Raw genomic sequence first — 13,774 nt, forward strand, 5'->3', positions numbered from 1 at the left:
ATGGGGACATGCCTAAAAATTCTACCCTAGGGCGTGTACAGGTACGTGTCCACTGCCACCCCCAAGAGTGATTTTAGGAAGGACTATGATCACGTGATCAGTATCCTCTCCCCAGTTTTCATCAGTTTGACACTGTACAGTGTTTAAACCAAACTCATCAGTCACTTACAGTTTGCACATGTACACACACACGCACACACACACCCTTCACACGAATAAAAGAAATTGGAAGAAATGTAGTGGCATATTTTCAGGTTTATTAATTAATGTTAGAAAGTCTCTGGCAGACAGAAACAATGGGGCAGGAGGGTCACAGAGCGGTATCACATGAGATTTTGCAGTTGACTAGCCCTTGTTTGAGGCTGAGCAGCCTCCGTAGTGTGGTGGCATCCTGGACTTCACACACACACACAGTGCTACACAACCAGAACCAGATAAATTAGCTCTTGTTTCACATAACAAATCCAACTGCTATACATGTAATTCAGTCTTCAAATGAAATGGACACCAAATGTGAAAAAGTCTTTTCGGATTAGTTTAAAAAAAAAACCAAACTGATCTCGTAAAACACTCTGCACAAATAACTGGCACACAATGAAGAGTGCACACAAAAACATAAAATGAGATCACTAGAACCTCAACTGAGCACTCGGCTAAGGTATGAGGGGGAGAGTTGAGAAAAAGCACACACACAAATTGCTGTATCCCTTCAACAATTCTTTAGCTTTATGATTATTATTATTATTCCTCAAAGTACCCTTTGTGGAAAGCAACAGTTGTGGAGCTGGGATGCGGCCTCACACACTTCCAAGACATTGTAAGAATCTTTAAAACTTTTATTTTTCAAGAAAACATCAGTTTGAGGAACTTGTTGCCATGCGTCACAATTTCCACTCCCTCACCCTGAGATAGGCTGACTTTACAATTTCCTCACAAAAAAAACAAAACAAACCCACCCGGACAATGCAGAGTACTACTCACTGTAGCGGAAATGCAGACTCCCACAATTCCAAGACACTTTTAAGAATCTTTAACCTTTTGTTTCACAAGAAAATCTTTTTTTCCAAGGGGGGGGAAAAAAAAACCCAAAAAACAACAAAACAAAAAAAAACCGCCCCAACTTTTTATTTTCCTGAAATTTGAAAAAAATTCCCTGATAAAGAACACCTTTGCTGTGTACCATCCACATACCTCAAACCTCCCCTGTGGGTGTATTTTATAATATACTTGAAAAAAGTGAGAACTTCTAAAAAAAAAAAAAAAAAAAGTAACCCATCAGAAAACCACCAGCCAATGAAAATAAGAACTGTTTGCTATCAACCAATGAGAAAATAGTAGAGGCAGCCAATGAGAATGCAGCAAAGTCAGCCAATCACAGGGAGGAGGGAGAAATAGCAGCAAAAGATGAGACATGCAACAGTGCAAGTTCATCAGCAATGTGATGTCAAAAAGAAATTCACAGCTGTGAGGACACTGTGTTGACTTTTCAGAAAAGTTTTTTTTTGTTGTCATATTTATTGTGGTTTAGGATGTTATGTTCTTGAGTGGGGTGGAAGGTAAACTCACCCACTTTTCCAGATTGAAATAGCAAATGAGAATGAATGTGCACTCTGGAACTGTTTGGTATCATGACAGATTGATGAGTATTGGTGGAAATATGGCAGTGAATGGTGATAAGATTACTAAGAATGGAAAAAAAAGAAAGAAATGAAGAAGGAAATGTGATGAGTCAACATGAACATTATTAAAGTCTTTCGCCTTGAGGCAACAATAATTTACAGTTGACCTTCCACTGCGTGCATGTGCAGCTTGTAAACACACAGGCCCTAAAACATTATGCACTCATTCACAACACTTAACCCAAAAAAATGCAATTTGTAAAATGTACTTAATTTTATCCACACAAATAATTTCAACAGGGGAGATGTAAAACTGATATGCCATGATATTTAGTGCAAAAATGATCATGATTAATGATAGTAAAATACAGGAGGATCCTGTTTCCACCCGCTATTTGAAACAGGATTTTAAGGGGTTGATAAAAACCAAAGTATCACAGCTGAACAAATGACAACTGACGCAAAGGCCAGTCCCTCATGTTAATTTCCTTTCCAAACAAAAAGCTGAATGATTAGTTAGCAAAAGTAGTAAACAGCATGCGTGGCCTGCATGTCTACACTAAACGTAAATCTGGATTCCTCAACGTCACCACCATCAAACCACCGCACAGAGTAGGATCAACAAACCATGTCCAAGTTCTTTCATGAAACTGTAAGCAAGTAACTGTGAGCAGTCCTCACAACAGCGAACGATGATGGATGTTAAGAGAAATCTGAAGATTGTCACTTGGTATGGAATCTCTAGATTGTCAGACTCTACCACACTGCAAAATGCTCAGCCATCTGTCAGTCATGACTTCTGCTCATTGCGTAAATGTTTAAAACCAAAAAAAAAAAAAAAAAAACCAATCGGCACAAATCCACGGCAATACTGGGGAAAAGGACTTGTGCTGCAAAGTGCAATGTTTCAGTTTTGTCACACATCATGTGGAACGACATCAGATCCATGATCACTCGGGGAACAGGGGGGGAAAGAAATCCAAACGCTGGACTATGACAACAGTCAGCAGAAGTCTTGGTTGCCAGGTAAGTGTGGAGATTTGGAGAGTGAGAGAGGAGCTGGGTTGGAGTTTTTGTAGTTTTATTTTTCGTTGAGCGCAGCACGTACTATCACATCTTCCCTGAGAAGAATAACTAGTGCAAGAGACTACAGGATGTTCATCTGGTGGCAGTTTTGTTCAGGCCTGATACCCTGCCGACCAGGCTGTGTGTATGGCAAACAGGAGTGGCACCACAGTGTTCAGACTGCAAGCGGGGGCAGCGGTGTTGGTGGCGGCCATGTTGTTGCACGCTGTGCCGCCAGGCTGTGGAAAGCAAGAGTCCTTCCAGTTCATGACCCCAAATCCGCCCGCCTGACCTGGCGCTGTGGCAACAGGAGGGTGTGCAACACGGGAGGACTTTGCTGGTGTGGTGCATGGTGACTGGACTTGTCGTTGCGGTGCACACGCACCCTTCCGCCCGCCCTTTCTGCTGCTGCACTCTTTCTGGAGAAGCTACGCTTCTTACACACGCGTTCATCCACCAATCACAGACGTGGGAGGGTTAAGGGGTGGGGGTGGGGGGTGTCTGTCCAGTCTCATTTCTTTCCTGCCGGGTGCTCTTTGCTGGTGACTTTGGGGGACGCTGTGGAACTGCTTGCTGTGCTGGGGGGCTGGGAGTGGGGGGTGGACTGTTCGCTGCCCCCCTCCCCCTCGTCCTCCTCCTCAATGTCAAACTGGAAGCGGGAGGTGGGGGGGGCGTTCTCCTCGGAGGAGTCCTCCTCCCCGGGAGGGTTTTTGGAGCAGAAGGAGGAGGAGGGGGAGATGGGGATCATGGAGTTGAACCAGTCCCGGTTGTCTTCCAACGTGTCCAGGATCTCTGCAGCATCAGGGTAGACCAGGTCAGCCCAGGTCTCCCACAGGGGATGCACAATGTAGTCGATGAAGCCAACCTGACACACAAAGCAACATCTCATTTACAGCAGTTTGCTAACAGTGCAGGAAAAAAACCAACAAGAAAACAAAAATCAACCAAACTTTATTAGAGTTGCTGAGGTTTTAACATTAAAAACTTTCTTGGTTGCAATACTTAAACCCCCACTCCCATAAAAAATTTTTTACTTTTTTTTTTCCAGCACCAAGCCCTAAAAGTATGAAAAGGGATAGTGGTTAAGGCTCTTGTTGAAAGTTTCTGATCATTATTCAAATTCACTTGAACCAGATCGATTTGTGATCATTATCCAAATTCACTTGAACCAGACTGATAAGCTGGAAATGGAAATCTTGACTGGATAAACAAATCCAAATCCAAACAAGTGGACGACCCAAAGGCAGACAAAACCCAGCTACACACCTGTGACTTTTCCACGGTGGCGGTGTGGCGGTCACACATGGGTGAGATGTCCATACCCTGCTGACGTTCCTTGTCACCCTGACGGAAGAACTCTTCCATGACGCGGTCCACCCACTTCCGGTACACGTCCAAAGGCTTTGTGGGATTGCTCAGATCCGAACAGTGAACCATGTTCTGTAGGACCTGCAAAAACCACCAGAAACGTTTTTGTCAGTTGGGTCTTTGCTGTTACAAATGTTATGTTTTGGGTCGTATTGCAAAGTTTTTAAGGGCTTTTAAAAATGTTACAGCAGGTTTCTCTGTGTGAAATTCAAGCTGCTCTCAACAAGAGGAGCACACTGTCTCAGTACATATCCTTACATTTTTCTTCAATCAGCAGATGTATTTATCTCACTGTAAAAGAGGATTTTTCAGCACAGCCATTTTTTGTTTTGTTTTTGTGCTGTGGGTTCTTTGCACCAAGTGCATGCTGCATGTGCCGTGCTCCATCACAAAGACCTCAAGACGCACAGCAAAGCCATGATCTTTACAGACATACCCTTCCAAATCAACTGCTGCTGTAATACACTGCAACTGTATAATGTGTTAATGCTATATTTCTTCTACTGTGTTTATGTATGAACTGTTCAAAATTCTGGTAATGAAGATGGTGATGTTTCTTGCTTGAGAAATATAACTTTCAATGCAAAGGACAAAAAAAGAAAAAAAAAGAAAAAAGAAAAGCCATGACCAAACCCAGACAGGGCCTCACCTGGATGCGCTCTGTATAGTTGTCCAGCAGCAGGACCCCCGACCCGGCCACCTTCTTGGTCTCCACCATGGTCTTGAGGTCGGCCAGCAGACTCATGTGCTTGGACATGTCTGTGGCCAGCACCATGTCGATGACCATCTTGCGCAGCGACTGCCGCTGCTTCTTGGTCAGGTTGACGAAGATGTCGCAGTTCTCCTCCTGCAGCAGCTTGAAGGCCACCGCCAGGTGGTGGTTCTCCAGAACACTCTCATCGTTGTACATCAGCGCCAGCTCTGAACCTGCAGCAACCACACACACACACACTGGGTCAGCTTCTGGTGTTTTTTAAGGTGTCGAGGATGGAGACATGCATGCATAAAGATACGTAATGCACAAACACAGGGACTGATTGAAGGCTGGTAAAATCTGAGTATATTTGAAGCAACACACATTTTGTGGACTTAATTTAGCAAGGTGTTATATAAAAAAAAAAAAAAAGAAAAAAAAAAGGTGAGTATGTGTGGGGGGAAGACGAAGAATGTAACGCACAACAAAGACGAACCACCTACAACTTTGAGTAGCAAAAATAAATCTAAGTTACTAAAACCAAAACTCAAGTGACTGCAATTTGTACGGTTTACAGCACTGTACACTGTACCACAAGCATCAGATACAAGTTCAGCAACAAAGCAAAAAGTATTCTGTTTATTATGGGGTAGAAAAAAGTCTTCCCCTCCAAAAAAAAAAAAAAGATGTTTAAGAAGTGTTTGATCTGGAGAATGTGTGTGGTGGGGGTAGGGGGAGTGGGGCAGGCAGGGGTACAGAGCTGGCTATGCAGATTACATGCTTTCATTTACTCTTTCCATACGAACGGCGAAAGAGACGACGTTAACAGCGTTTCACCCCAATTACATCATCAAAATATTGCAAGCGGAAGGCTCTTATACTGAAGTGGTGAATGTTGACAAAGAATACTACTATTCTGATGACGGAAGCTAAAGGTTGGGTCATTCAGACACCCACTGGACATCCGAGGGGTCTGTGTAGAGGAGAAGAGAGGACTGGCCGTACTGAGTGAGTTAAAACCAAACGCCCATCCACAGCCTGTACTCACTGGTATTGATGAGGTACTGGTTGGTGAGACCTGGGTGATCCACATCGTGAATGGCACAGGCAAAGATGGCCGCCAGTGTTTCCAGACTGGTGAACACATTCTGTAACACAGTGGAGGTACGACACGGTTAACAAACCATCATACACAAAGTTACTGACGTAAGGCAGACAGGGTTGATGATGATGATGATGGTGTTGATATGGATACCTATACTGCGCCTGTCTTCAGTCAGAGACCAAACTGTAAGTGCTTCACTGTAGGGGACCATCTATTTTTTGGCCTTGGCACTGGGAGCAATTTTTCTCTGGGTTAAAACAGAAAAACTCACAGGTGGTTCCAGCTGCTTTCAGGCAAGTCTGTTTAAAAAAAAAAAAAAAAAAAAAAAAAGCCATGGCGGTATGGGGACAACCTTAACTCTTCATCAGAACGAAGCGCAATCTCTGGCTGATTATATTGCTTAAAAAGAAAAAAAAGCAAACACTGGGAATAGGCTGAGGGCGGTAGTTTATCTTTCTGCTGCTGTGCACTCACTGAAAAAACACCGTGCACCACCGTATCTTTCTGCTGCTGTTGCGGGAATCTTGACATTCCTTTTTGCCAGAGTTAACGCCCCCTTCATCAACACCTACCAATCGACAGCCGTGTTACAGCCACCATGTGGAATGTGTTGTGTATACACACGGCAGCAGCCAGATGGGCCCTGTTCACCTCCCCGCCCTTGTCTGCCTTTTTTCCCCAGTCACCTCAACTGGGGGTCAGGGGGTGGAAGGAGGAGGAGAGGCATTCACCTCCAACCCCTCTATTTTAATACTGTAACGCATTCCCCAAATTATCGCTCCACTGACGTGATTCTGCACACATCAACTGCAACGATTGGAAGGCGGTGGGGAGGAGGGGGCGCTAGGAGAGGGGGGGAATGGATGAAGAAGAAGAAGAAGAAAAAAAAAAAGGCATCAGGACGAAGGACATCTGGCGCTCATGTGGGAGAGCCACGGTTCACCAGCTGTGACTGACAAGCTGTCATGGCATGGGTATCGTCTCTCCCTAATTTGCGTAATTCGTTTGAAATGGAGGACGTACTTCGAGATAACGCCCACAAACACCAATGCGTGTGTGTGTGTGTGTGTGTGTGCGCGCGCGCGGGGTGTGTGTTCTCGACCGTATGTGTGTTATAATCAGTATTTTTTAAAATGGTTCTTTTCTCATTCAAAACCATCTACCTGTAAAGTGTTCGTGTTTGTCCGTCTTGTGGTCTAACCCATCTTTCTCTCTCTCCACGTATTATATCATCACTGCTGCACCATCCCCTCTTCCTCCTCCCCGAATAAACATGAATTTCAGTTATTACTATTATTATTGTTAATAAGATCCGTTAGACTGATAATGATACAACCCACCCCATACACGACCACACACACGCTGACGTCATCGGCAACGAGAAAACAAGTGAGAGTGTCTGTTGAATCTACAGACCTCTTCCTGCCGAGATAAGCGAGCACCCCCCACCCCCTCCCCCCAAAAAAATCAGCCGATTCGACTTCCACCATAACGCACAGATACCGCCTTCCACTTTTTCATGGGTGTCGGTTCCTAAGTCCTTCCCCCCCCCCCCCCGTTCTCCCCATACACACACACACACTATCACCACCACCATCCATGTTTCCCCCAATCCCAGCAGTGTTTCTCTCCCCCCCCAACTCCTTTCGGCGCCCCCTCTTACCATGCCGTTCCCGTCTGCCGGCACCACGCACTCACATCGTGTTCACGGTCACGGGTTACGTCACGAGAAACACAACTGAGGCCATGATGAGCAAGTGCATCTGATTACGGGGGTCGATGCTCGCGCGCGCGCGCGCAAAGTGTGTGTGTGTGTGTGTGTGTGCAACAGAGCATCCGCATCATCATCAACTGTGTCTTTCTCCTCATTTTTCCGACCCCCCCCCCCCCCCCCCCCGCCCCCGGACAGATGTACTGACAGTGAAGTTTTTCTCAAAAAACATCCTGTTGTAGTCAGTCACTATACTGCGTTATAGTATTAAATAAAAACAAACAAACAAACAAAACTTTTTTTTATTATTATTTATTTATTCACTACAATGCGCCAGACAAATGTCGGTAGGCGCCACTGTCAGACTGGGAAAGTGTTCAGGAAAAGAAAAAAAAGGGGGTGTTGAGGGGGGTGGGGGGGGGAGTGGCTGGGTGAACGAGGGGTGAGGTGAGGGGGTGTGGCTGGGTGAATGGGGGGAACAAGAGGACGGGGGTGGCAGGTTCCCATAACACTGATCTGCGTCCTTCACAAGTTGAGGAAACACAACAGCGGCTTTATTGTCCCTTCCTTTCCTTCCACGCCCCCATCAACAATCAACAATCACCTTTGTTACCAACACGTACGTATTATGACTCCTACGTTGTGCTCCCTTGATTGAAAGCCCATCCCCGTCCGATCTCTTCCCCCCCACCCACCCACCCCCACTTCTTTTTAGCCAATCCTTCCACGTGCAAACTGGCACCGAATAGCGTCAGCTACTTCAAAGGAAAAGAAAAGAAAAAGAAAAAAGAAATAGAGGCAGAAGAAAGATGTTGAGGCAAGCAGAGTGACGTATGCTTGCCAACAGCAACTTGAAGCGACACGCCATTTCGGGGGTAGGTGTGTGTGTGTTGGGGGGGGGGGGGGAGAGTGGCGCTCGGCGTGGTTCACCCACTGCACTGTATTGCACCATTTTTAAAACCCATGCTTTCTCTCCGGGTGTGCGCGTGCACATGCATAACACGTGCTTTGCTTGTGTTTCAACTGTGCCACTTTGCTGCCACCGACTGTTTGATGAACACCCTTCTCTCTGTCTCACTCTCTGTGACTGGAGATGAGCCCGCAACAAACGAAGGATGGATGCCCAGGCTTCCAGTCTGCCTCCCACTTGATTTGTGTGCACAATTGACCGGACACAAACGAAAGCGAGCGGGTGTGTGTGAAGTGTGGGAGAAAGGGTGGGCATTGGGAATGGGGGCGTTCTCCGTCACACCACGTGGGGTGACGTCTGCTGGAGATACAGGTGTGTGTGTGTGTGTGTGTGTGTGTGTGTGGAGGGTGGAGTGGGGGGATGGGCGTTCTCCGTCAACACCACGTGGGGTGACGTCTGGTGGAGATACAGGTGAAGGAGGGGTTGGGGGGGTCTCCATCAGTGTCACAAACAAGATGTTTGTCACCAGGGAAAGGACTGGAGAACGGGGACAATTAATGAAGTCAGCGACGACTGAGGGAAGCCGCGGAATTCAACGGCCCGTTTTTTGGACTCTCCAGTGTGCATAATAATAATAATATGTCCATGTTTGTTTACCGTCTGTCAGGTAAACAAACTTCTGTGCGTTTACTTCACGGCCATAAATAAGGCTAACCCGACATGGCCTCACTCAAGACCCCGCCCCATGCACTTTACGTAGTTACGGAATCGGAGAGGCTGTGGCGACATCTGTTCTTTTTGACAACTGGCTGACCGCAACCACAACAAAGACAGGCATGTGTATGTGAGTGTGTGTGTATGTGTGTGCGTGTGTGTGTTGGTAAGAAATATAAGAAAACTCGTGGGAAAACAGATATACGATAAGCATCTCGATGACGTCGGTCACAGCTAGCCGGGAAGAAAGACGCAGATGTTTTCCGTGCTTTTTATTCCTGATTTTCTTTCAGCTGTCTTAATTTCGGGGCATAAGTCTTTCTCTTGTCCTATCTGGGATGACGTCAAACAGAGAAAACATGCGGGTATGGTTGAAGATGGAGATTTTGTAAGACTTTAGTTTACTTCATACACAGCTGTTGACGGAGACTTTTCGTGACTATGTGATAAACCACCTTCGTTTTCTGGAAAACTAAAATCAGATTCCGATTCAAAGACTGTGACGGTCTGGTCCACAGATTACTTCGCGCACATACATACATACATACATATATATATATATATACACACACACACATGAGTGTGTGTGCGCATGCTTGAAGCCTGACTGACCGACACAGGAAACGACTGATGAGCGTCCAAAAGCAGCCGACTGTCAGTGAGTCGGCTCCACCCTGAGTATAGACAGCCTGCTATTGTGCAAGATGGTTGTGTTTGTAAAGCAGCGCCTACAGTCTGGTGGTCTCTGACTGGAAGACAGGTGCTATATAAGTATCAATGATGACAACACAATAACAATAATATCAATAATATTATCACAAATTATAATAATACTGAACACGATAATAACAACAGTAACAATGATTTGAAAAAAAAAATCAATCAGTCAATCAATCGATCACTTTAATGCCTGCATCAGAGTACAGAAATTCGAAGACGTCCATTCCATCATCAATCTAAAACACACTGACACAACAGGTAGGTGCTGGGGGTTGAGGGACTGAAGGGCGCTGCAGCATGATAACATCAATAACAGTGCTACTACCACTGACCTCGAGGGCTGTGGCCGAGAGCAGGACGTGAGTGGACTGCACGACGTCCGCGGCGTGGATACAGTTGTGGTAGGGGATGTCCCGGTGGTAGTGATCCTCCAAGTGCATCAGGTACGTCACCAGGGTGGACGGCCGGATCTTGAACGTGTTCACCAGGTCTCGCTTCTGAAACAGTCATAATGATAACTCATAATAATTATAATGTTGATAATCATAATAAAAATGGACCTTTCTGTAGTGCCTTACAACACTCGAAGTGGTTTACAGTAACAGCAAAAAATAATACCAAAGAAACAATAATATGGTATGGTGTATAACGCAAAAAAGATAACAACACACACATACACACACACTTGGGCGCACGCACCCACACACATAACACCCCCCACAGTCACAACACACACACACAGACAGACAACCACACCCACACTCCCTCTCTCTGTCCTCATGCACACACATCACAATCAAGTAATCAGTCTGGACGAACACACACACTTACTGGCGTACGCGCGCACAGACACACACGCACGCAAAGACACACACGAAGAGCTTACCTGTAAAATGGTGTAGCAGACTGTGGTGAGGGGTCTGTTGTTGGAGAACTCGGACACTTTGAACAAATCGATGCCCCACCTGTCGATGTCTGCTAGACACTGCAAACACACATACATGGAAACAATGTATTATTCTCTTCTATTCTTCGTAAGTGTGTGTGTGTGTGTGTGTGTGTGTGTGTGTGTGTGATATAGAGAGAACGTGTGCGCTGTGTTCATGCACACGTTCAATGTAGTAAAGCTGAAAATACCCCTCTCACTCATCTCCACCCCTCCCCCCGAAAAAAATGAGAGAGGAAAAATCGAAAAAAACCCCCACCAAACCAACAACATACAACTTTTTGTTTTCTTTTTCAAACCCTGAAGTTAACGAAACCAACAACAACATTTCTTTTTCAAACCCTGATGCCACCGACATCACATCACACAACATCCCCACCCCACCCTCCACACACACACCACCATCATCACCCACACAACCCACCTCTGTCAGCTCCTGCACGTGCGGCGTGTCGACGCCGTGTTTGGGCACGATGCCGGTGAAGCTGTTGGTGTGCTTCAGCTTGCGTACCCCGGAGATCTGCGACATGGGCCGGTTCTTCTCGGCCGGCCCGCTCCGCTCCTTGGCCGGTTCGGCCTGCTCCACCTTCACTGTCGGCAGGTCAAGCTCCTGCTGCTTGTCTGTGGGACACACACACACACACAGACCTGTCAGTTCACTCGTGCGTTCACTTCTCAACGGTGTGTATTTATTATAGATCGTGGTATTTTGTGAAGGAACTATGACTCTAAAACTAGGATGAAAGACTGCACTGGCTCTTAGTGCTGCAGCCATGGGGGCTAGTTGGCCTTTGCGGGAACATCCCAACACCAACTGTCCTAAAACCCTCTTGGCCGAGGGAGTGGATACATATGTGACTGACTTGGGCAAGAAACTCTCCACTGTAATCAAATTCTTGCCCAGATAGTCGGGACAGCAGTTGCCTCCTCTGCTGTTCTGATGGTCATAGTCTGACACGACTATCATATTTATTCATTTTTGATAAAATGCAGTGTCTTAGCGCCGACAGAGACATACATGTACATTGTGCGTGCGCCCGCGCGTGTGTGTGCATGCGCGTGTGTGTATGTGTTTGTGTGTGTGTTGCGCCGTGAAAAGTGCGTGCTCAGACCACATCTTTTGCGTTTCTTTAGTAAAGCAAAACAAAGATCACTTCGACAGAAGAATGGAATGCAGACAGGAAAAGGAGGAGGGAGGGAGGAAACGGGAAGGGTGTGTGTGTGTGTGTGTGTGTGTGAGAGAGAGAGAGAGAGAGAGAGAGTGTGTGTGTGTGTGTGTGTGTGAGAGATAGAGAGAGAGAGAGAGTGTGTGTGTGTGTGTCTGTGGTGTGTGTGGGGGGTGGGGGGCGGAGGTGGAGGGGGGTGAAGGGGTGGCCGGGGGAGGGGGGGGGGCACCCGAGAACAGCAAAGTTGTAAGGAATTTCCGAACATCAGCAGCCGACAATGTCGCATAGCAGGGCACGCTGACACGCTGCGTGTGGGGAGGGAGGGAGGGCGAAGAGGGCTGGAGGAAGGGATGGTGTGTGTGTGTGTGTGTGTGTGTGTGTGTGTGTGCGAGGGGGTGCGGGGGGCTCAGGAATCTCAAACATTTTTTCGATACCACAGACACAATGAGGGAGTGAAAAAGTACCATGTCTGACCACAACAAGAAAAATATAAAGGCCACAGCTGAACAACAAACCACGAAATAAAACAACAACAAAACTGACGCAGAACCATCACCCGCGGTTGTTTGGGAACAATGGTTCGCCGCCCGCCTGCCTGCCTGTCAAGTCTCCATCAGGGAAAACAAGTGTATCGCTTACAGCTGGACTGCTGCAAAACACGTGTCTCCAATTCCTCCCGTCATCTGAGGAAGGGGGGGGGGGGGGGGGGGGGGAGTAAACAGGAGACTTCACTGCGTGCCTTTCGAGTTTGGGCCACTTTGGTGGTGATGGTGGTGTGATTGGGTTACGGTAAAGTCAGGGACGCGCGGGCGCGCTGACACACACACACACACACATACACTGAATACGCGAGTGCGCACTTTCACTTACTCAAACACAGAAGCAATGTGGTGGTAAAGGAATGTTAAAGTTTTACGATGGACCAGTGACAACATAATATTCTCTGTCTGTATGTCCTTCACTGTGTGTGTGTGTGTGTGACTGAGAAAGAAAGAGGCAGACAGTGTGTTTTTGAGAGAGAGAGAGAGAGAGAGAGAGATTCAGATGGTTTATTCATTAAGGCCAAAGCCCCATATGAACGAGGGGCGATAACAACATTAGTGTATGTCACCAGAACTATAGCAATTAATCATGACATAATCATATCTCTTAAGTGAAAAGCTTCATATAAATATAGAGCCAAATTACGTGTAAGTCCGTCATCTGTAGATGCCATCAGCAGATTAAATCGAAATGAACATGGATATATATAATATTGAGAGAGAGAGAGAGAGAGAGAGAGAGAGAGAGAGAGAGAGAGAGAGAGAGAGAGAGAGAGAGAGAGAGAGACAGACAGTGCGAATCCCGTACTTATTCTTGATTTTCAGTCAGTGCCCCCAATACGTCCTGGTTGAACAGAATTGGGGTTTGAACATAATGTGGTAGGTGTGAAGTTTTTGACAGACTATTAGAGTCCTCTTTTTCCTTCGTTAAACGGGGCGGATGATATATCCACCCTACACAGCACTGACTGCCCACATCCTAAAAAACACATGGGGTCATGCATTGTGAATTAGGGGATTCACCCATAGCTTGCCCCCCCCCCACCCCCACTATTTTTTTTTTCTTTTCAGTGCATGATTACACTTCATGTCTCAGCACGCATACAAGCGTGACAGAACACAGTCCCGACCGGGAACTTCCCATACTTTTTATTATTTCGTGATTTTTTATTTTTATTTTTTGCTCTCTATCTCTTTAACCTCTCAGCCTTCAG

At 46.3% G+C, this 13,774-nt stretch overlaps 1 protein-coding gene across 6 annotated transcripts in view; it reads right to left on the minus strand.

The window, feature by feature from the left end:
* Window positions 1-240: 240 nt before the first annotated feature.
* The window catches only part of LOC143279679 (3',5'-cyclic-AMP phosphodiesterase 4C-like), a 757,240-nt gene continuing 743,706 nt past the window's right edge, over window positions 241-13,774 (minus strand). For all 6 annotated transcript variants that reach the window (XM_076583764.1, XM_076583765.1, XM_076583761.1 and 3 more), the window contains 7 exons: window positions 11,277-11,473; window positions 10,793-10,891; window positions 10,239-10,403; window positions 5,795-5,894; window positions 4,702-4,979; window positions 3,951-4,133; window positions 241-3,549 (listed from right to left, as the gene is read on the minus strand). In XM_076583764.1, the coding sequence (XP_076439879.1) occupies window positions 3,196-3,549; window positions 3,951-4,133; window positions 4,702-4,979; window positions 5,795-5,894; window positions 10,239-10,403; window positions 10,793-10,891; window positions 11,277-11,473 (1,376 nt within the window). In that variant the 3' untranslated portion in view covers window positions 241-3,195. The remainder of the gene's footprint in view (window positions 3,550-3,950; window positions 4,134-4,701; window positions 4,980-5,794; window positions 5,895-10,238; window positions 10,404-10,792; window positions 10,892-11,276; window positions 11,474-13,774) is intronic.

This window comes from Babylonia areolata, chromosome 3 (assembly GCF_041734735.1).
Source record: "Babylonia areolata isolate BAREFJ2019XMU chromosome 3, ASM4173473v1, whole genome shotgun sequence".
Classification (NCBI taxonomy): Eukaryota; Metazoa; Mollusca; class Gastropoda; order Neogastropoda; family Buccinidae; genus Babylonia; species Babylonia areolata.